Source organism: Ciconia boyciana, chromosome 26 (genome assembly GCF_034638445.1).
Source record: "Ciconia boyciana chromosome 26, ASM3463844v1, whole genome shotgun sequence".
NCBI lineage: Eukaryota > Metazoa > Chordata > Aves > Ciconiiformes > Ciconiidae > Ciconia > Ciconia boyciana.
Window position 1 is genome coordinate 2,568,586 of NC_132959.1, and position 22,549 is coordinate 2,591,134.

At 68.8% G+C, this 22,549-nt stretch overlaps 2 protein-coding genes across 8 annotated transcripts; both read left to right on the forward strand.

Annotated features, from left to right (window-relative positions):
• Positions 1–828: 828 nt before the first annotated feature.
• LOC140644135 (toll-like receptor 2) lies at positions 829–5,062 on the forward strand. Of its 3 annotated transcripts, none has more exons than XM_072846693.1 (2): positions 829–921; positions 2,415–5,062. In XM_072846693.1, exon 2 carries the CDS (start codon positions 2,430–2,432, stop codon positions 4,959–4,961), a length of 2,532 nt encoding a protein of 843 aa, XP_072702794.1. In that variant the 5' UTR covers positions 829–921; positions 2,415–2,429; the 3' UTR covers positions 4,962–5,062. The 3 variants fall into 3 exon arrangements, with proteins under 3 accessions (XP_072702794.1, XP_072702795.1, XP_072702796.1); XM_072846694.1 differs by lacking the exon at positions 829–921 and adding an exon at positions 1,740–1,961; XM_072846695.1 differs by lacking the exon at positions 829–921 and having other exon boundaries at positions 2,233–4,389; positions 4,493–4,908.
• A 623-nt stretch (positions 5,063–5,685) lies between these two features.
• Positions 5,686–22,172, forward strand: ITGA10 (integrin subunit alpha 10). 5 transcript variants are annotated; one of them, XM_072846599.1, is made up of 30 exons: positions 5,686–5,805; positions 8,383–8,494; positions 9,384–9,481; positions 9,630–9,718; positions 9,820–9,934; positions 10,388–10,515; positions 11,863–12,011; positions 12,833–12,983; positions 13,132–13,297; positions 13,418–13,491; positions 13,730–13,907; positions 15,626–15,774; positions 15,870–16,013; positions 16,415–16,618; positions 16,741–16,871; positions 17,126–17,292; positions 18,637–18,779; positions 18,865–18,972; positions 19,058–19,143; positions 19,227–19,368; positions 19,975–20,088; positions 20,183–20,259; positions 20,367–20,450; positions 20,549–20,633; positions 20,713–20,826; positions 20,906–21,007; positions 21,096–21,209; positions 21,299–21,394; positions 21,480–21,593; positions 21,694–22,172. In XM_072846599.1, the coding sequence occupies exons 1-30, from the start codon at positions 5,754–5,756 to the stop codon at positions 21,766–21,768; spliced, it is 3,561 nt and encodes a 1,186-aa protein (XP_072702700.1). In that variant the 5' UTR covers positions 5,686–5,753; the 3' UTR covers positions 21,769–22,172. The 5 variants fall into 5 exon arrangements, with proteins under 5 accessions (XP_072702700.1, XP_072702701.1, XP_072702702.1 ...); XM_072846600.1 differs by having other exon boundaries at positions 19,996–20,088; XM_072846601.1 differs by having other exon boundaries at positions 13,763–13,907.
• Positions 22,173–22,549: the final 377 nt, after the last annotated feature.

Here is a 22,549-nt window from a genome sequence, read left to right on the forward strand (position 1 = left end):
TGGACTGGGAGCACTGGGGTGGACTGGGGACTCTGAGCTGGGGGCACTGGGATGGACTGGGGGCTCTGAGCTGGAGCTGGGGGTGCTGGACTGGGGGCACTGGGATGGACTGGGGGCTCTGAGCTGGAGCTGGGGGTGCTGAACTGGGGGCACTGGGATGGACTGGGGGCTCTGAGCTGGAGCTGGGGGTGCTGGACTGGGAGCACTGGGATGGACTGGGGGCTCTGAGCTGGAGCTGGAGGTGCTGGACTGGGGGCACTGGGGTGGACTGGGGACTCTGAGCTGGGGGCACTGGGATGGACTGGGGGCTCTGAGCTGGAGCTGAAGGTGCTGGACTGGGAGCACTGGGATGGGTGGGGGTGCTGGGCTGGGGGCTCTGAGCTGGACTGGGGGCACTGGGCTGGGCTGGGGGCTCTGAGCTGGAGCTGAAGGTGCTGGACTGGGAGCACTGGGATGGGCTGGGGGCTCTGAGCTGGACTGGGGACACTGGGATGGACTGGGGGTGCTGGGCTGGGTTGGGGACACCGAGCTGGAGGAGGGATACTGGGCTGGACTGGGGGGTACTGGGATGGGCTGGGGGTGCTGGGCTGGGGGCACTGGGCCGAACTGGGGGTGCTGGGCTGGTGGTACTGACCTGGGCCGGGGGTGCTGGGCTGGCAGCACCGGCCCCCGGCACGCGGGGCGACGCCGTTTCGGGGCGCGGGAGGCTCTGGGGACCCGGGGCCGCAAAGCTCCCGGGAGCAAAGCGCGGCCGAGGGGGGGGCTCCGTCCCCCCCCTCCCGTCCCGCCGCAGCGCCTGCCGGCCCGGCCGGCTTCGTGCCGCCGCGGCCTTGCTGCCCCGGCGGTTCCTGGACGCGGCCGCTGCCGGTCCCGCCCTGGCTGAGACCTGGCAAAGTCGCTGCATGCCAGGCGCCGTGTGGGGTGAGCAGGGTCTGGCCGGGGAGAGGGGGTGGGAAGGGGAATTGGGGGGGGTGGTTTTTTTGGGTGGGGGGCGACCGGGTGCTCCCGCGACGTTTGTGCCGGGCCGGCGTCGGGAACGAGGAAGGGTTTTGGCGGGGCGGGACGAGGGTCGCCCGTGCCTCGGTTTCCCCACGTGGGTGCGAGCGGCGACACGGGGCGCGGGCGTTTCCCTCCGAGGACGGGATCACGGTGGGGGGGCGGGGGGGTGGGACACGGCGGGGACCCCGAGGACACGGCGGGGACCCCGCCAGCCGCTCCCCCACCCGACCGCCGCCGCCTTGGCCCCTTTCCAGGTGTTTTTTCCTCCTTTCCCCGCCAGCGGAGGAGCGGGGGAGGCGGGGGGGACGCTTTTAGGGTGAAGCAGGGTGGCTCCCCCACGTGTGCCCCCCCCCTTGGCTCTCGACAATCCGGGCAGGGCTGCGACCCCGGGGAGGCCGTACCTGGCCCGGCTGTGCCGCGGGCACCGGCGGCGTTGGGGCCGGACAGACGCCCGTCTGTTTTTCTCTTCCAGGTTCCTGCATTTCCCCCCCCCCCAATAAAAATACCAAACCTCTTGGCCGCAGCCGCCCCGCGGCCGAGGAGCACAAGTTTGCCTCTGTGCGAAAAAGCGAATTGTTTTTTTATTTCAATTGGAAAATAAAACCCACCCGAAAAAAGCAGCGGAGAAGCAAACCCGGGGGGCTCAGCCTGGGGGGGGCCCCCCCCGTGCCCCCCAGCTCTGCTCCGTGCAGCCCAGGCTCGGAGGAGGAGGAGGAGGAGGAGTCGGGTGCGATGTTTGCCTTGGGTTGGGCCCTCGGCCCGCGGGATCCCGTCGCCCAGATCCCACGGGATCTGCTCCGCGAGGCCCCGGGGATTCGGGCCCCGAGGCTGCACCCCCCCCTCCACCCCCCCCGGGCCCTGGCTCTGGGGTCGGGGACCCCTGGGATTTGGTCCCTGACCCCTCCCCCATCCAGTCCCCTGGGGATCCAGTCCCCGATCCCCTGGAATCTGATCCCCTCAGGGTACGGTTCCGGATCCCCTGGGGATCCAGTCCCCCATACCCCTAGGATCCATTTCCTCATCCCTGCGATCCCGTCCCACCCCCCCAATCCCTCCGGGATCCCATCCGGGATCCCCAGGATCCAATCCCCTGGGATCCACCCCCGGGATCCCCTGGGATCCAGTCTCCTACCCCCCCCCGGGATCCAGTCCCTGACACCCCTCCCCCCGGGATCCAATGGATCCAATCCCCCGGCATCCAGTCCCTGACCCCCGGGGACCCAACACCCCAGATCCAGTCCCCGCTCCCCCCTGGGATCCGGTCCCCAAGGGAGGATTTACCCGTCCCCATCCCGCCGGACCCAGGTGCCACCTCCCGCCCTGCCCCGGTGTCCCCCCGCCGTCGATCCCGGCGCTTCCCGGCGATGGGGGCTCGCGGCACCGCTGTCGCCCCTGACGCCCCTCTCCCCTCGCAGGCCGGCTCCGCGGGGATGCCCGGATGCCCCCTCCAGCCCCGTCCCTGCTCCCGCCACCAGCGGCACCGCCCCGGCCACCCCGCTGCCACGCCGGAGGCCATGCGGCCTCCCCCAGCCGCCGGCGCCCGGGGGGTCTGGTGCCTGGTGCTGCTGGCGCTGGCGGGGGACGCGGCGTGGCCGCCGTGCCGCGTCGACGCCGACAACGGGACGGGGCTGTGCAAGGGGCAGGACCTGCTGCGGGTGCCCCGCGGCCTCCCCAGCAGCCTGCGCAGCCTCGACCTCTCCTACAACAAGCTACGGGAGATCACGGCGGGCGACTTTGCCGGCATGACCCGGCTACGGCACCTGGATCTGGGCTACAACAACATCTCCCGCGTGGCGCCGGACGCCTTCCTCTCCAACCTCCTCTTGGAGCATCTCCGGCTCTTCAACAACTCCCTCGAAAGCATCCCGGCGCCGGCGTTGCGACCGTTGGTCAACCTCCGTCGGCTGGACATGTCCAACAACCTCTACCGCAGCGCGGCGTTGGACGGCGTCTTCGGCAGGCTGCGGCGGTTGCAGGAGCTGTCGCTGGGGGGGCCGCTGCTGCGGGAAATCTCCCGGCGGGACTTCGCTGCCTTGAAGGACACGGCGCTGCAGAAGTTTGCCATCAAGTCGGCCTCCAGCCTGCAGCGGTACGAAGCCGGGGCTTTCTCGTGGCTGAACACCACGGAGCTGTGGTGCGACATGGCCTTGGACAAGAGCGCGGCAGCTCTGCCGGTGATGCTGCGGGACCTGCGGGGCAAACCCCTCGACTACCTGCGTTTCCGTAACCTCTTCGAGTTCACCTACTACGCCGGTGACGCCGATCCCTTCGCCGGCTTGGCTGAGTTGCAGATCACCAAGTTGGTCTTCTACCGGGGCAAGTTCAACGAGAACCTCCTCCGCTTGGCCCTGCTCAACGTCCAACGCTCCCGCGTCCGTGACTTGGCACTGGTGGCCATCGACTTTGCCCGCTCGCCCTGGCGGAACAGCTCTGACGTGGGGGTGGCTGCCCCACGGCTCGACCGCCTCTTGCTGCAGGACATCAGCAACCCCGACGTCCTGCGTTTCGACTGGACCTTCACGTGGTTGAGCGGCGTGGCCGCCCTCTCCATCGTCAACGTCAACTTCAACTACGTCCCCTGCGATGCCTGGGGCGAGATGCGCAACGTGGAGGCCTTGGACATCTCCAGCAACCGTCTGGAAGACGGTTATATCTACAACCAACGTTGCGACTACCGGGGCGTCATGCCCAAGCTGGAGAGCTTCGTCTTGGCCACCAACCAGCTCCGGAGCCTGGCTGTGGTGGCCGCCTTGACGCGGACCTGGCCCCGGCTCGCCCGCCTCGACGCCAGCCACAATGGCTTGGGCAGCCTGCAGGAGACGTGCCAATGGACTCCCACCTTGCGTTGGCTGGCCCTGCGCCACAACCGGGTGACGGTGGGCACCTTCGGGTGCCTGCCCACCACCCTCGAGTACCTGGACCTCTCCTACTCCCAGCTCGACCGCTTGGACATGGACTACTTCACCCGAAGCCCCCGGCTGCGGGAGCTGCGGTTGAGCGGCAACAAGATCAAGTTCATCCCCTCCGAGTGGACGTGCCCCCGTTTGGAGGTGCTGGCCATCGACGGCAACTCCTTCGGCGTCATCAACCATGGCTCCTTCGTCAACATGCCGCAGCTCGTTAGCCTGGCGGCCGGCAACAACCCCTACCACTGCACCTGTGACCTCTACCTGTTCTTGGAGGAGACGCGGCGACGGGGACGACCCACCTTGGCCGACTGGCCCCGCAACTGGACCTGCTACCACCCCGAGCCGCTGCTGGACACGGCCGTGGCCGCCTACGCCCCGCGTCCCTTGGAATGCAACGTGCCGGCGCTGGTGGCCGTGGCGGTGGCCAGCACGGCGGTGGCGGTGGCAGCGTGCGCCGTGCTCTGCTGGAAGCTGGACGCCGGTTGGTATCTGCGAGCCACGTACCGGTTGGTGCGCGCCAAGTACGGCGCGCGGCGGACGGGCACGGCGCGGCGCTGCTCCTACCACGCCTTCATCTCCTACAGCCGCGCCGATGCCGGCTGGGTTCGCCAGGAGCTTCTGCGCCGGCTGGAGAGCACCACGCCGCCTTACCGGCTCTGCATCCACGAGCGGGACTTCACGCCGGGCCGCTGGATCATCGATAACATCGTGGAGAACATCGAGAGGAGCGCCAAGGTCATCTTCGTCCTCTCCCGCAGCTTCGTCGACAGCGAGTGGTGCAACTACGAGCTCTACTTCGCCCACCAGCGCGCCGTGGGGCTGGGCAGCGAGGACGTCATCTTGGTGGTGAAGGAACCCATCGACGCTCGGGGTTTGCCCCGGCGTTTCGCCCGGCTCCGGAAGATGTTGGGCACCAAGACGTACCTGGAGTGGCCCCGCGAGCCCGGGAGACGCCCCTTCTTCTGGCTTCAGCTCCGTAGCCTCTTGGGCAGCCCCGGGGGGCTCGGTCCCGGCGCTGGCGAGGAGGAGACGGCCGTGGATGCCACCACGTAGCGGTGGCCTCTCTCGCCCCGTGCCCGTCGATGGGTCTTGGGGTGCCGCCAAGCGCTGCGCATCCCGCCCGCCTCGGTTTCCCCTGTCGGGGCGGCTCACGGAGCGGGTGTTGGGGTGGGAGGGCGGGGGGCGGGGAGGGGGGTCCTCACCGAGGTCACCCCATCTTCTCCACCTCCTCCAAAGGGACGGGAGATGAGGACGGCGTCCGGGAGGTGGCAGTGCCACCCGGAGGACGTGGCCACCCTCGGTCCACGGAGTGGCCGCGGGGACCAGCAGCGACCCCCAAACCCCCCATCCCTGCCCCCCAGGGGGGGTCCCCAGCCACGGGGGCCCCGCCACGTCCGCGTCCACGGGACGGACGGACGGACGGACGGACACCCCTCCCCCCACCTTCCCGGGGGGGGGACACGAGGGGACACGCTGTCCCCCCCAGCAGCGACCGCTTTGCCGGGAAAAGGGGAAAAAAACCCTCTTTAGCAGCACCCCGAGCGCCCCGCTGCCCCCCAGGAGCCCCCCCCCCTTCCCTCTCCTGTTTTTTTTGTTTTTTCCATGTTTTTCTCCACTTTGCTTTTTTTTTTTTCCCTAACTCCATCCCCCCCCAAAAAAAAAAAAAAAAAAAACCAACCAACCAAACCTCTGGCAGTTTATTTTTAGCAGCCAATTGAAGATGAAGGAGGAGGGAAAAAAAATATATTAAAAAAAGAGGAAAAAAAAAAAAATATCCCATACGGAGACAGAGTAACCTTTGAGCCGCGGAGGGCCCACGCCGGCGGCTGCGGCGGCGGTGGGGCGATGGAGGGTGCTGGGTGCCGGTGGCTTCTCCCAGCGCTGCTCCTGCTCCCAGGTAACGGCACCCCAAAATCCAGCCGGATTTGGGCAAAAAGGGTTGTTTGGGTTTGGGGTTTTTTTTTTGGGGGAGGTGAATGGGAGGCGTTTGGGGGTGCCGCGGTGTTGGGGGGCCGGTGGCGAGCTGGTGCCCGTTAACCCAGCGCTCGGGTGGGTGCGGATGCCGCCGCCGAGCCCGTCAGGGGGGTTTGGGGGAAAAACGCCTGGTTTGGGGCCTGAGCCCCCCTCCTCAATGTATTTTGGGGGGTTTTTTGAGGGAGGGGAGACCCCAAAACCCCCCTGGGCTTGGGGATGGGGCTGGGAAGGGGCCGGTGCCGGCGTGGAAGGAAGCCAAACCCCACTAAGAGGAACTAAAAAACCCACTTTAATGGAAAATCTACGTTTTAGGGGAAAAAAAAGATGAAAAAGGGTGGGTTTTTTCCACCCTCCCCAGGGGGAGGCCCGCGGCTGGGTCCCCAGCCCATCTCCGTCCCGTCGGGGCACGGCCGCGCTGTCCCTGGCCGTGCCCTGCCGGCTGGGGAAACTGAGGCAGCCGGTGCTGGCCTCGGAGGCGGCCCTTGGCCTCCCCGTGCCTCAGTTTCCCCACCCGGAGCCGGTGGGGAGCGGAGGGGATGGGGGGTGCGGCCGCTCGCCGGTCGCTTGGAGGCAAAGACGGACCCTGGGGCCCCTGAAATGGAAACCCCCGAGTTGTCCTTGTCCGCCCCGGGGCCTCCTGGGGTGCTGGGTGCTGCATTTGGGGTGCTGGGTGCTGCATTTGGGGTGCTCAGTGTTGTACTGGGGGTGCTGGGTGCTGTATGTGGGGTGCTCAGTGCCACATTATGGGGTGCCGGGTGCTGCATTTGGGGTGCTGGGTGCTGTATGAGGGGTGCTCAGTGCTGCCTGTGGGGTGCTGGGTGCTGTACATGGGGTGCCGGGTGCTGCATTTGGGGTGCTGGGTGCTGTATGTGGGGTGCTCGGTGCTGCATTTTGGGGTGCCGGGTGCTGCATTTTGGGGTGCCGGGTGCTGCATTTGGGGTGCCGGGTGCTGTACATGGGGTGCCGGGTGCTGCATTTGGGGTGCCGGGTGCTGCATTTGGGGCGCTCGGTGCTGTACATGGGGTGCCGGGTGCTGTACATGGGGTGCCGGGTGCTGCATTTGGGGTGCTGGGTGCTGTATGAGGGGTGCTCGGTGCTGTACGTGGGGTGCCGGGTGCTGCATTTGGGGTGCTGGGTGCTATATGTAGGGCGCTCGGTGCTGTACATGGGGTGCCGGGTGCTGTACATGGGGTGCCGGGTGCTGCATTTGGGGTGCTGGGTGCTGCATTTGGGGCGCTCGGTGCTGTACGTGGGGTGCCGGGTGCTGCATTTGGGGTGCTGGGTGCTGCATTTGGGGCGCTCAGTGCTGTACGTGGGGTGCCGGGTGCTGTACATGGGGTGCCGGGTGCTGCATTTGGGGTGCTGGGTGCTGCATTTGGGGCGCTCGGTGCTGTACGTGGGGTGCTGGGTGCTGTACATGGGGTGCCGGGTGCTGCATTTGGGGTGCCGGGTGCTATATGTAGGGCGCTCGGTGCTGTACGTGGGGCGCTCGGTGCTGTACGTGGGGTGCCGGGTGCTGCATTTGGGGTGCCGGGTGCTGCATTTAGGGCGCTCGGTGCTGTACACGGGGTGCCGCATTTGGGGTGCTGGGTGCTGTATGTGGGGTGCTCGGTGCTGCATTTTGGGGTGCCGGGTGCTGCATTTGGGGTGCTCGGTGCTGTATGTGGGGTGCCGGGTGCTGTACATGGGGTGCCGGGTGCTGCATTTGGGGTGCCGGGTGCTGCATTTGGGGTGCTCGGTGCTGTACACGGGGTGCCGCATTTGGGGTGCTGGGTGCTATATGTAGGGTGCTCGGTGCTGTACGTGGGGTGCTGGGTGCTGTACGTGGGGTGCCGGGCGCTGCATTTGGGGTGCTGGGTGCTATATGTAGGGTGCTGGGTGCTGTACGTGGGGTGCCGGGTGCTGCATTTGGGGTGCCGGGTGCTGTCTGTGGGCTCCTTGGAGCCGCACACGGGGTGCTCAGCACCCAGCACCCAGCACCTCTCCCCCACACCCCCCCAGGACGGGGACCACGGCCACAGCCAGCCCCCCTGAGACACCCCACCCTCCCGAGACACTCCCCCCCCCGAAACACCCCCCCCGGGCCAGGCTCCCCCCCTTTCCCCACAGGTTTCCACCCCAACGGGGCGATGGTCACCCCCAGCACCCATGGGTGCCAGGGTCGTGCCACGACTCCCCACGCAGCCTCTTCACCCTCCCACCCAACGCCCGCCGCCCCAAACCCCATCCCCCATCTCCCCCATCCCCCCCCCTTTATAATTCCCCGCTGGGTGGGCGATGGGTGCCGTACGTTGGGTGCTGGGCGCAGTCTGTGGGGTGCTGGTTTTGGGTGCTCCCAGCAGCGCACCCCCCCCAAAAAAAATCAGGTTACGGGGGGGCTGCGCGGTTTGGGGGTTGCGCCGAAGCAGCCCTGTCCCTATGGATGGGTGTAGGGTGGGGGGGGCTGCGGGACACCCGGGTCCGTGGGTGCCCCCCCCTCAGGGCTCGCTGCCCCCCCCAGGGCTGTGCGTGGGGTTCAATGTCGACGTGAGGCGGCCGTGGCTCTTCCAGGGGCCAGCTGAGGCCCAGTTTGGCTACAAGGTGCTGCAGCGGGCGGGCGGCGGGGAGAAGTGGTGAGTGGCACCCAGGGGGCGGGGGACGGGGCGTGGGGACACCCGTGGGGCTTGGACACCCCCCCACCCCCCCCCAGGCACATGCCATGGGGCAGATGTGTGGGGCAGGGCTAAGGGATGGGGGGATGCACGGCTTGTGATGCCCTGGGGAGGGGAAACTGAGGCAGGGAAGGGAAACTGAGGCAGGGAGGGGGAAACTGAGGCAGGGAGAGGGAAACTGAGGCAGGGAGGGGGAAACTGGGGCAGGGAGGGGAAACTGAGGCAGGGAGGGGAAACTGGGGCAGGGAGGGGAAACTGAGGCAGGGAGGGGAAACTGAGGCAGGGAGGGGGAAACTGGGGCAGGGAGGGGAAACTGAGGCAGGGAGGGGAAACTGGGGCAGGAAGGGGAAACTGGGGCAGGGAGGGGGAAACTGAGGCAGGAAGGGGAAACTGAGGCAGGGAGGGGGAAACTGAGGCAGGGAGGGGGAAACTGGGGCAGGGAGGGGGAAACTGAGGCAGGGGGCTGGACAGCAAAGCCCCCCCAGTGTTTTCTGGGGGCAGAAATGGGGTTTTAAGACTCGCCGCGGCTTTGTGCTTTGCCCCGGCACGGCTGCGGGTGGGGGCGTGAAAATAAGGGTCCCATCGGTAGAACCGGGGGGGGCCCCGGCGGCTGTGCCGGCGGTTGGGATGCGGATCAAAGGCAGGCAGGCCGGCCAGCCAGACGGACGGACGGACGGACGGAAACCGCCGGCAGCCCGGGGCCGGTGGCGGAAACGCCGTGGCACCGTGCCAGCGGCGGGGGCGGGCAGGGTTTGGCTCTGCGCCCCGAAATGCTGTGGCCAAGCCCGAGCGGGGTGGTGGCGGTGACCCGGCCGGCGTCCCCTCACGCTGCCGCCGCGTCCCCCCGCAGGCTGCTGGTGGGGGCCCCTTGGGACGGCGACCGCCAAGGTGACGTCTACAGGTGTCGCGTGGGACCCCCCAACGCCACGTGCGCCAAAGCCAACCTCGGTACCGCCATGCCCCGTGGGGACGGGTGGCCGCGTCCGTGCCCGGCTTTGCCCTTTCCAGGCCGGCATCGGTGCCGGCACGGCCGCGGTGGGGCTCGGGGGGTCACGCCAGCGCTGACCCCCGGCGCCTCTCTTTCCCCGGCACCGAGGATCCTCCGCGCCCTGGCCGTCCCCCGGCGCCGGCCGCAACGTGCACTTCGGGATGACCCTCCTGGACTCCAAGGACGGCGGCTTCGTGGTGAGAGGAGCCTCCCCCAAAGGGAAACTGAGGCACGGCCGGGCACGGGGGGGGGGTCAGGTCCCAGCCCATGCTCCGTGTCGTCCCCGTCACCCCCCCAGGCTTGCGCCCCGCTTTGGTCCCAGGCGTGCGGCACCTCCGTCTTCAGCACCGGCATCTGCACCCGGCTGGATGGTGACCTCCGGCCGGTGGGGACCATCGCGCCCACGGCGCAGCGTGAGTCGGGGCGGCTGCCGTCTGCGGGGCCCGGGACGGGACAGGGTGGGACACGCCGGGGTGGGACACGCCGGGATGGGACACGCCGGGACGGGACACGCCGGGACGGGACACGCTGGGTTGGGACACGCCGGGGTGGGACGCGCTGGGATGGGACACGCCGGGACGGGACACGCCGGGACGGGACACGCCGGGGTGGGACACGCCGGGACGGGACACGCCGGGGTGGGACACGCCAGGGTGGGACACGCCGGGGTGGGACACGCCGGGACGGGACACGCCGGGACGGGACACGCTGGGTTGGGACACGCCGGGGTGGGACGCACTGGGATGGGACACGCCAGGATAGGACATGCCAGGACGGGACACACCGGGATGGGACACGCCGGGATGGGACACGCCGGGATGGGACACGCCGTGCCGTGTCGGTGCCAGCCGTGTCCCCCTTGGCAGGCTGCTCCACCTACCTGGACATCGTCATCGTCCTGGACGGCTCCAACAGCATCTACCCCTGGTACGAGGTGCAGAACTTCCTCAGCAACATCCTCAGCAAGTTCTTCATCGGGCCCGGGCAGATCCAGGTGAGGTGGTGTCCCCACGGCCATGCCGGTGTCCCCAGGGCCATGACAGTGTCCCCGCGGCCATGCCGGTGTCCCCAGGGCCATGCCACATCCAGGACGACGTCATTCTCCCTGGGGTGATGAGGTCCCCCCAGATGATGCCATCATACCCAGGGCAACGCCGTCACCCCTGGGGTGATGCCGTTGTCCCCAGGACGATGCCATTGTCCCCAGGGCAATCCCGCAGTGATGCCATTGTCCCCAGGGCACTGCCATCATCCTTGGGGCAATGCTGTTGTCCCCAGGGCCGTGCTGCTGACCCTGTGGCGATGCCACCCCTGGGGTGATGCCGTCGTCCCCAGGACAATGCCATTGTCCCCAGGGCGAAGCTGTCGTCCCTGGGGCGATGCCACCCCTGGGGTGATGCTGACATCCCTGGGGAGATGCCATTGTCCCCAGGGCACTGCCATTGTCCCCAGGGCCACGCTGCTGACCCTGCAGCGATGCCACCCCTGGGGCAATGCCATTGTCCCCAGGGCGATGCTGTTGTCCCTGGGGCGATGCCACCCCTGGGGTGATGCCATTGTCCCCAGGGCCATGCCGCTGACCCTGCGGCGATGCCACCCCTGGGGCAATGCCATTGTCCCCAGGGCCATGCTGTCGTCCCTGGGGCGATGCCACCCCTGGGGTGATGCCATTGTCCCCAGGGCCACGCTGCTGACCCTGCGGCGATGCCACCCCTGGGGCAATGCCATTGTCCCCAGGGCGATGCTGTTGTCCCTGGGGCAATGCCACCCCTGCGGTGATGCCATTGTCCCCACGGCCACGCTGCTGACCCTGTGATGATGCCACCCCTGGGGCAATGCCATTGTCCCCAGGGCCATGCTGTCGTCCCTGGGGCGATGCCACCCCTGGGGTGATGCCATTGTCCCCAGGGCCACGCTGCTGACCCTGCGGCGATGCCACCCCTGGGGCAATGCCATTGTCCCCAGGGCCATGCTGTCGTCCCTGGGGCGATGCCACCCCTGGGGTGATGCTGACATCCCTGGGGAGATGCCATTGTCCCCAGGGCCACGCTGCTGACCCTGTGATGATGCCACCCCTGGGGCAATGCCATTGTCCCCAGGGCGATGCTGTCGTCCCTGGGGCGATGCCACCCCTGGGGTGATGCCGTTGTCCCCACGGCCACGCCGCCGACCCTGGGGCCATGCCTTTGTCCCCGGGGCGACGCCACCCGCGGGGCGATGCCAGCTGGGGGTGCTCTCGGGGGCTCGGGGGTGCCCTTCGCCGGCCGGGGACGCACGGCGCGTCGGGGGACGTTGGGGGGTGCGGGGCGGCCCCGCGGGCTGAGCGCCCGGCTCGGCGCAGGTGGGGGTGCTGCAGTACGGGGAGCGGGCGGTGCACGAGTGGGCGCTGGGCCGGTACCGGACGGCGGAGGAGGTGGTGGAGGCGGCCAAGAACATCAGCCGGCAGGAGGGCCGGGAGACGCGCACCGCCCTCGCCGTCCGCCAGGCTTGGTGCGCACCGCGTCGGCGTCGGGGGCGGCGTCGGGGTCGGGGTTGGGATTGGGACTGGGATTGGGATTGGAGCCGAGACTGAGATTGGGGTGGGGATCGGGATCGGGGTTGGGATTGGGATGGGGATTGGAGTTGAGACTGAGATTGGGGTTGGGACCGGGATCGGGGTTGGGATCGGGGTCAGGATCCGGTCTGGGATCGGGAGCGGACCTGGGATGGGGATTGGGGTTGGGATTAGGATCAGAATCAGGATCAGGATTGGGATTGGGGTCAGGATTGGGGTCAGGGTTGGGGTTGGGACTGGGATTGGGATTGGAGTCGAGACTGAGATTGGGGTTGGGACCGGGATTGGGGTTGGGATCGGGGTCAGGATCCGGTCTGGGATCAGGAGGGGACCTGGGATGGGGATTGGGGTCAGGATTAGGATCAGAATCAGGATTGGGATTGGGATCGGGGTCAGGATTGGGGTCAGGGTTGGGGTTGGGATTGGGATAGGGGTCAAGACCGAGATTGGGGTTGGGACCGGGATCGGGGTTGGGATCGGGGTCAGGATCCGGTTTGGGATCAGGAGAGGACCTGGGATGGGGATTGGGGTCGGGATTAGGATCAGAATCAGGATCGGGGTCAGGGTTGGGATTGGGATTGGGATTGGGATGGGGTCAAGATCGAGATTGGGGTCGGGATCGGGGTTGGGATTGGGGTTGGGGTTGGGATTGGGGTCGGGGCTGGGCTTGGCATCAGGGTCAGGGTCGGGGTTGGGATCGGGCCTGGGGTCAAGGTCAGGGTCGGGGTCGGGATCGGGGTCCTGTCCTTCCCGGCAGCACCGAAGCCTTCAGCCCCGAGCGGGGCGGGCGGGCGGACGCCACCCGGCTGATGATCGTGGTGACGGACGGGGAGTCCCACGACGGCGAGGAGCTGCCCGAGGCGCTGGCGGAGTGCGAGAGGCGCAACGTCACCCGCTACGCCATCGCGGTGAGCGGACGCCCGCCAGTCGGGAGCAGGCGCCGTGCCTCAGTTTCCCCGTTCCCCCTTCGCGCCGTGCTGCCGTGGGGGACCCCCGTCCCGGCTGCGCCGGGGTCGGGATCCGGCCCCCGGCCGACGCTGGGTGCCCGCTCCCCAGGTGCTGGGGCACTACCTGCGCCGGCAGCAGGACCCCGAGGATTTCATCCGCGAGATCAAGTACATCGCCAGCGACCCGGACGAGAAATACTTCTTCAACGTCACCGACGAGGCCGCCCTCAATGACATCGTGGACGCCTTGGGCGACCGCATCTTCAGTCTGGAAGGTGACGAGGGGCCGGATCCGGGCCCGGACCCCGGCGAGGGGCGGCGGGGGGGGGGGGGGAGTGGAGAAAAACCCCAGCTGGAAGCACATCTGGAGGGGAGCCGTCTCCTTCCCCTCCCAGGCACCCACGGGGACAACGAGAGCTCCTTCGAGCTGGAGATGTCCCAGATCGGCTTCTCCGTCCACCTCCTGGAGGTGAGGCTGCCGGGGCGGGCGGCGTCCGGCCCACGAAGGGGCTTTGCAGAAGCGGAAAAATCACCCTCGGCGCCTCCCGGGGCCGCGCGTCCCCGTCACGCCGGGCGCCGCGTGTCCCGGGCTGGGCGGGTGACATTTTTCCGGCGGGGAGGGTTTGGGGACGGCGAGGCATCGCCGCGTGCGCGCTGGCCTCCAGGCACGCGACGCACGCCTTCCCCGCGCTCGCGGCCCGCCGCAGCACCGTGTCGCCCCCCCCTTGGCCCCCCCCCAGGACGGGATCCTCTTCGGCGCGGTGGGAGCCTACGACTGGGACGGGGCCGTGCTGGAGGAGAGCCGGCGCGGCCGCGTCGTCCCCCCGCGGAGAGCCTTCCGGAAGGAGCTCCCGCTGGAGCTGAAGAATCACGCGGCTTATTTGGGTACGGGGCGGGGGGATGTCGCAGGGATGTGGGGCCAGCCAGGGATGTGGGGCGAGCCAGGGATGTGGGGTGAAGCAGGGATGTGGGGCCAGCCAGGGATGTGGGGCCAGCCAGGGATGTGGGGCGAGCCAGGGATGTGGGGCCAGCCAGGGATGTGGGGCCAGCCAGGGATGCTCCGTGTCCCAGGGATTTGGGGTGAACCAGGGATGCTCAGCACCCCAGGGATGTGGGGCGAATGGGATGGTGGTGTCCTGGGCATTGCCAGGGGACCGGGGATGCTGGGTGCCCTGGGGATGCTGGGTGTCCCGAGGATGTTGGGTGCCCCAGGGATGCTGCTTGTCCCGGGGATGCTGGGTGCCCCGGGGACGCTGGGTGCCCCGGGGACGTTGGGTGCCCTGGGGACGTTGGGTGCCCTGGGGACGTTGGGTGCCCCAGGGATGCTGGTTGTCCCAGGGACGTTGGGTGTCCCAGGGACGTTGGGTGTCCCAGTGATGTCGGGTGCCCTGGGGATGCTGGGTGCCCCGGGGACGCTGGGTGCCCCGGGGACGCTGGGTGCCCCGGGGACGTTGGGTGCCCCGGGGATGTTGGGTGCCCCAGGGATGTTGGGTGCCCTGGGGACGCTGGGTGTCCCGGGGACGCTGGGTGCCCCGGGGACATTGGGTGCCCTGGGGACGCTGGGTGCCCCAGGGATGCTGGTTGTCCCAGGGACGTTGAGTGTCCCAGTGATGTTGGGTGTCCCAGTGATGTTGGGTGCCCTGGGGATGCTGGGTGCCCCGGGGACGCTGGGTGCCCCGGGGATGTTGGGTGCCCTGGGGACGTTGGGTGCCCCAGGGATGTTGGGTGCCCCAGGGATGCTGCTTGTCCCGGGGATGCTGGGTGCCCCGGGGACGCTGGGTGCCCCGGGGACGTTGGGTGCCCCGGGGATGTTGGGTGCCCCAGGGATGTTGGGTGCCCTGGGGATGCTGGGTGCCCCGAGGATGTTGGGTGCCCCAGGGACGCTGGGTGCCCCAGGGATGCTGGTTGTCCCAGGGACGTTGAGTGTCCCAGTGATGTTGGGTGTCCCAGTGATGTTGGGTGTCCCAGTGATGTTGGGTGCCCTGGGGATGCTGGGTGCCCCGGGGACGCTGGGTGCCCCGGGGACGTTGGGTGCCCTGGGGATGTTGGGTGCCCCAGGGATGCTGGTTGTCCCAGGACGTTGGGTGTCCCAGGGACGTTGGGTGCCCCAGGGATGTTGGGTGCCCTGGGGATGCTGGGTGCCCTGGGGATGCTGGGTGTCCCGAGGATGTTGGGTGCCCCAGGGACGCTGGGTGCCCCGGGGACGTTGGGTGCCCTGGGGACGTTGGGTGCCCCAGGGATGCTGGTTGTCCCGGGGACGTTGGGTGCCCCGGGGATGTTGGGTGCCCCAGGGATGCTGGTTGTCCCGGGGACGTTGGGTGCCCCGGGGATGTTGGGTGCCCCAGGGATGCTGGTTGTCCCAGGGACGTTGGGTGTCCCAGTGATGTCGGGTGCCCTGGGGATGCTGGGTGCCCTGGGGACGTTGGGTGCCCCAGGGATGCTGGTTGTCCCAGGGACGTTGGGTGTCCCAGGGACGTTGGGTGTCCCAGTGATGTCGGGTGCCCTGGGGATGTTGGGTGTCCCAGGGACACAGGGTGGCCGGGGATCGGCACCACCCACGCCAGGGCTTTTCCCTGCCGCTGATGCCCGGGCTCTCCCACCAGGTTACGCCGTCTCCTCGCTGCGGCTGCCCGGCGGGCAGCGCCTGTTCGTGGCCGGAGCCCCTCGCTTCCAGCACAAGGGCAAGGTGCTCCTCTTCGAGATGGGCACCACGGGGACCGTGACGGTGGCCCAGGCGCTGACGGGGGAGCAGGTAGGGCTTGCCGGGCGGGGGGGGACGACACGGGCGGCCATGGGAAGGGGCTGCCGGTAGCCCCCAGCCTCACGCCGGCCCGCTGCGTCCGGCAGATCGGCTCCTACTTCGGCAGCGAGGTGTGCGCCCTGGACGTGGACGGTGACGGGGTGACCGACGTGCTGCTGGTGGCAGCTCCCATGTACCTGGGTGCCCAGAGCAGGGAGACAGGGAGAGTGTATCTGTACAGAGTGGGGCAGGTGAGGGGCTGGGGGTGCCGGGGGACTGGGGGGATGCCGGGGGTTGGGGAGGTGCAGTGGGGCTGGGGGATGCCGGGGGATCGGGGGATCAGGGGACACAACAGGGTTGCGGGATGCAGTGGGACTGGGGGGATGCAGGGGGTTGGAGGGGATGCAGGGGGCTTGGGGGGCGCAGCGGGGTCAGGGGGTGCAGTGGGACTGGGGGGACATGGCGGGGTTGGGGGGGGCACAGCAGGGTTTGTGGGGGGGACAGCATGGTCAGGGAGATGCAGTGGGGTCGGGGGGGGATGCACAGCCCAGGGGATCCCCCTGCCCCCCCACCTCCTGGGGCTCAGGCGTGGAGCAACACCGGGCCGGACCCGGCACCGTGGGGTACCGAGGGCCACCCTGTGCCCCCCCAGCGGCTCCTGGCCCCCGCCGGCACCCTGCACGCCGACAAGAAGCCACAGGACTCCCGGTTCGGCTACGCCCTGGCCGCCGTGCCGGATCTCAACCACGACGGCTTCAACGACGTGGTGGTGGGGGCTCCGCTGGAGGACGGGCACCGCGGTGCCGTCTACGTCTACCACGGTGCCCCGGGCACCCTCCTGCCCCATTACAAGCAGGTGAGATGGGGCTGGGGGGGCGGGGGGGTCTCGCTGCCATCCGGGGGGGGTCCATGAGGTTGAGCACAACCTCGTAGGAGCCAGCAGCGAAGCCACGGCTCTGCCTGCTCTCGCCTGCCCAGCGCATCGAGGCGGCAGCGCTGGGGCCAAGCCTCAGCTATTTCGGCCGCAGCGTGGACGGGCGGCTGGACCTGGACGGGGACGGGCTGGTGGACCTGGCCGTGGGGGCGCAGGGGGCGGCCGTGCTGCTGCGGTGAGTCCTGGGGACGGGGACGGGCGGAGGGGACGTCTCTGTGCCACCGGCCCCCGCGGGGCCACCGGGCTCAGCCGTGCCTGGCGGGATGCTCTCGGGCATCTCCTGGCCTCCCCCGTGCCTCGGTTTCCCCTTGCTATAAGAGGAGGAGAGCCCGGGGACGGTGCAGCGATGGGTGTCACCGTCCCCCTGAGCGTCCTGGTGCGATGTGGGGGGACACCCCCCGCGGTGTGACACTGTCCCCTCGCTGCCAGCTCCCGCCAGATTGTCCAGGTCAACACGTCGCTGACGGTGGAGCCCCCGACCATCAACGTCATCCAGAAGAACTGCCAACGCGGCGGCACCGGCGCCGTCTGCCTCCGGGCCAGGGTCTGCTTCCGTGCCGGGACCCGAGCCCGGAGCCAGAGGGACAGGGATATTGGTGAGTGCTGGGGGCTGGGAGGGCCTGCCGGGCGCCTGGCCCCGGAGCGTCCCCGGAGCGTCCCTGGGTGTCCCTGGAGCGTCCCTGGGTGTCCCCTGAGTGTCACCAGAGCATCCCTCTGCCATCCCTGGAGCATCTCGAGAGCATCCTCGGGGTGTCCCTGGAACACCCCTGCTGCATCCCCAGGGCACCCCTGGAGCATCCCTCTGATGTCCCCAGACTCACTGCAGTATCTAGATGTTGTCCCCAGAGCATCCCTGGGTGTCCCCGGAGCATCCCTCGTGTCCCCAGAGCATCCCTGGGTGTCCCCAGAGCATCCCCGGAGCATCCCTGGGTGTCCCCAGAGCATCCCTCATGTCCCCAGAGCATCCCTCGTGTCCCCAGAGCATCCCTGGGTGTCCCCAGAGCATCCCCAGAGCATCCCTGGGTGTCCCCAGAGCATCCCTCATGTCCCCAGAGCATCCCTCGTGTCCCCAGAGCATCCCTGGGTGTCCCCAGAGCATCCCTGGAGCATCCCTCGTGTCCCCAGAGCATCCCTCGTGTCCCCAGAGCATCCCTGGGTGTCCCCAGAGCATCCCCGGAGCATCCCTCGTGTCCCCAGAGCATCCCTGGGTGTCCCCAGAGCATCCCCAGAGCATCCCTCGTGTCCCCAGAGCATCCCTGGAGCATCCCTCGTGTCCCCAGAGCATCCCTCGTGTCCCCAGAGCATCCCTGGGTGTCCCCAGAGCATCCCCAGAGCATCCCTCGTGTCCCCAGAGCATCCCTGGGTGTCCCCGGAGCATCCCTGGAGCATCCCTCGTGTCCCCAGAGCATCCCCGGAGCATCCCTCGTGTCCCCAGAGCATCCCTCGTGTCCCCAGAGCATCCCCGGAGCATCCCTCGTGTCCCCAGAGCATCCCTGGGTGTCCCCAGAGCATCCCCGGAGCATCCCTCGTGTCCCCAGAGCATCCCTGGGTGTCCCCAGAGCATCCCTCATGTCCCCAGAGCATCCCTCGTGTCCCCAGAGCATCCCTGGGTGTCCCCGGAGCATCCCTGGAGCATCCCTCATGTCCCCAGAGCATCCCTGGGTGTCCCCAGAGCATCCCTGGAGCATCCCTCATGTCCCCAGAGCATCCCTCGTGTCCCCAGAGCATCCCTCGTGTCCCCAGAGCATCCCTGGGTGTCCCCAGAGCATCCCCGGAGCATCCCTCGTGTCCCCAGAGCATCCCTGGGTGTCCCCAGAGCATCCCCGGAGCATCCCTCGTGTCCCCAGAGCGTCCCTGCGTGTCCCCAGAGCATCTCTGGGCTGTCCCCAACCCCACGGGTGGCCCCAAGCCACCGACCCCCCCTCCTCGTCCCCACACAGAGCTCCGGTACAACGTGTCCCTGGAGGAGAGGACAGCGGGAGCCCGAGCTGCCTTCGACTCGGGTGCCCGACGCCTGCTGCAACGCCGCCTCGAGCTCTCGCTGGGGAGGCAGAGCTGCCTCCGCTTCCCCTTCCACGTCCTGGTGAGCCCCTCCCCGGGGCACGGGTGTCTTCTTCCACCCCCCCAGCAGCACTGGGGGCTGACGGGGACCTCTCCGCCCTCCCCAGGACACCACGGACTATCTGCGACCCCTCAGCTTCACGGTGAGGTTGGCCATGGCCGAAGCCACCGGGCCGGTGCTGGATGAGACATCCCCCACCACTGTCCGGAAACTGGTGGGTGCCGGAGCGGGGGGGGGTGGCCGGCTCCAGCATTATCCCTGGTTCTCCCGGCACCGGGATCACACCCAGCTCCTTCCAGATCCCCTTCTTCAAGGACTGCGGGGAGGACAACGAGTGCGTCACGGACCTGGTGCTCAGGGCCACCATGGACATCGCGGGCTCCAGGTATGGGGTGGCCCCGAGGGGTCCCGGGGCTGAGCCGTGTCCCGGGAGCCCCCCCGGGGCCGTAACCACCCCGACGGCTGCAGGCAGAGCCCCCACGTCCTGCGCAAGGGCAGGAGGAAGGTGGTGGTGGACGTGGTCCTGGAGAACAAGAAGGAGAACGCCTACAACGCCAGCCTGCTCCTCCGCTTCTCCAGCAACCTCCACTTCTCCAGCCTCGCGCTTCAGGTACGGGGCCGGGGGGGGTTCCCCAGACCGGCGTGGGCCCCCCCAGCCCCTCCAAGACATCGTAGTCCTTCCAGCCCCATACAGCCCCCCCAGTCCATCCCAGGACAAAGGTTGGGGTCTCTCCAGTCTTATATAGACCCTCCAGCCCATTCTCATCCCCAACCCATCCCGGGGGGAGGTGGGGGGGTCCCTTGGCCCCGTATGGGTCCCCCAACCCATCCCGGGGGGCGGTGGGGGGGTCCCTTGGCCCCGTATGGGTCCCCCAACCCATCCCGGGGGAGGTGGGGGTTCCTTGGCCCCGTATGGGTCCCCCAACCCATCCCGGGGGGAGGTGGGGGGTCCCTTGGCCCCGTATGGGTCCCCCAACCCATCCCGGGGGGAGGTGGGGGGGTCCCTTGGCCCCGTATGGGTCCCCCAACCCATCCCGGGGGGCGGTGGGGGGGTCTCTTGGCCCCGTATGGGTCCCCCAGCCCCATATGGGTCCCCCCAGCCCATCCCAGGGGGAGGTGGGGGCTCCATGTGGCCCCACAGGGCCCCCCACCCCTGTGCTCAGCCCGAGCCCCCCCAGCTCCCAGCACTCCCGTCCCCGTCCCCATCCGGCCGCAGGTGACGTCCCCCCCTCCACAGGACACCGGCCCGGTGAAGCTGGAGTGCACGGCGCTGGGGGGTCACCGCCGGCTCTGCAGCGTTGGCTACCCCGTCTTCCGCTCGCTGGCCAAGGTAGGGGACCGGGGGCCCCCCAGGGACCCCCCCGGGGACCCCCACTGCCCCCTCGCACCCCTCCCACCCTGCTCACGGCCCCGCTCACCCCCAGGTCTCCTTCACCCTGGAGCTGGAGTTCAGCTGCTCCGTCCTCCTTGACGGAGCCGAGGTCACCCTCGAGGCCAGCAGGTAGGAGCGGGGTGGGGGGCTTCACCCCGTGGGGTGGCCGAGGCGGTGGGGGGGGGGTCCGGGGGTCCTCCCGAGCTCCCCACGGCCACGTCCCCCCCCCTCTGCAGCGACAGCACCGAGGCGACGCTGGAGGACAACGCGGTCCGGCTTTCTGCCCCCATCCGCTACGAGCCCGACCTCTTCCTCTCCAGGTAGGGCTGGGGGGAGCGGGGCAAAGATGGGGGGCTTCGCGGTGCTGGGGATGGAGGCGGCGGAGACGCAGGCTCCGGCCCCGCTCTCGTCCCGGCAGCGATGCCAACCTGCACCGCTACGAGGTTCACCCGCTCGGCACCTTCCCCCACGGCCCCGGCCCCGAATTCAAGACCACAGTGAAGGTGAGGAGATACAGGGGGGGCAAAGGGGGGGGGGGGTCTGGGGGATCCTGGCTCACCCCGCTCTTCCCCCCGCCTCCAGGTGCAGAATTTTGGGTGCTACCCGGTCCGAAACCTCACCCTGCGCATGGCCCTGCCAGCCCTGGGCTACCACCACGCCACCTTCCTCTCCGTCACACGTGTCCTGGCCGACAACGTGAGTCGGGGGTCCTGGGGGGGGGGGGGTCCCTGCACCCCGTTCCGCTGCTAGGCCCGGCTTCTCTCCCCCCGCCCAGGCTACCTGCGTGCTGCAGACCCCCCCCAAGGAGCCACGGCAGCGGGGCACGGCCACGGTGGTCCCCGTGCACCCCGAAGACCTGCTGCACGTGGACAGGCTGGTGAGCGTCGCCGCATTGCCCCCCCCGAGCTGGGGTTTGGGCGGGGGGGGGGGTCCCCACCACATCACCCCACATTTGCTCCCCCTAGGACTGCAGCAACGCCTGGTGCCAGGAGCTGAGCTGCCGGCTGGGGCGGCTGGACCGCGGCGGGGAGGTCTCCGTCCACGTCCTCCGCACCATCCACAACAACTTCTTCCGCGGGGTGAGGAGGGGAAGCGTGACCCCGTCCCCCCGCCGCGGTCCGGCCGGGGTGGGAAACACGGCTTGAACCCCCCCTTTCCCCATTCCCAGGCTAAATTCAGGAGCGTGAAAGTCGTCAGCACCGTCTGGCTGGGGGTCCCGGGGAGCAAGGTGCTGGTGCTGGAGGAGGGGGCACAGCGGAGGGAGGTAGGAGCCCCCCAAACCTGAGGCGCAGGCCTGTGGGGACACCCCCGTCCCCCTTTGCTCCCCGAGGACCCTTCTTTTTCTGCAGATGGTGCTTGAAATCATCCAGGGGAAGCGGGTGCCCATCTCCCTCTGGATCCTGGTGGGCAGCATCCTGGGGGGGCTGCTCCTCCTGGCGCTGATCATCTTCTGCCTGTGGAAGGTGAGAGCGGGGCTGGGCTCGGCTTGGGGGGGACAGCAGGGGACAGCGGGCCCTGCCTGCCGTCCTCGTGCTCCCCTCCATCCTCTCCTTCTTGCCCCAGCTGGGCTTCTTCACCCGCAAGAAGCTCCCCGAGGAGGAGGAGGAGGAGAAGGAGAAGGAGAAGGAGGAGCAGTGAGGGCAGGCGGTGGCCCCTCGAGCCCGGCACCATCGGGAAGGGACACGTCCCTTCCCCATCCTTGGGGACAACCAGGGGCTCGGGACTCTGCCACCCCCCCGCCTCGGCTCCATCCTCGCGGGCGGCGATGCCTCCGTGGGGGCTGGATTGTGCTGGCACGCGGATGCAGCCAGGAGAGGTCGGGGTCCAGCGTCGGGGTGAAGGAGCCCCCCAGGTTTGACCCGAAGGACTTGGGGGTGGTTGTGGAGGTGGGGAAAGGGGGAAACGAACCGGGCTGAACGAGCAGCTCCACCAATAAAGCTCAGCCCCGCAGAGATGCTCGAGCCTGTGGTACCCACTGCCGTGCTCTGCCTGCATCCCTGGCGCCGCCCGGGCTTGGGGATGAAACACTTCCCACCGCCGGAAAAAACCACGGGGACGCTCCAGAGTGACAGCAGCGAGGGCCAGGAAACGTAGAGCAACAGGGGGACGAGGGGTGCACGGCCGCCAGGTACCCCAAACCCCCCTCCAAGGACCCTACATCTCCCCCTGGCCTGGCAGGGGCCGCAGCCGTGCCGCCTCGGGGCCTGGCGAGGCGCCCGGGGAAGCGACTGGCTTAAATTCCACCCCACGGGGAGGAAATCCCCGATTTCAGGCGCTTCAGGGCTGAGCTGGCAGCACCGGCGAGAGGGAGGAACCGGGAGCAGAAACCCGGCACTGCCCCAGGCGTCACTAGAAGGTCTATGCCCCCCCCCCAGCACCCCCAAAGTTGCGGGGCACTTTGGAGGAGCCTGAAACACTA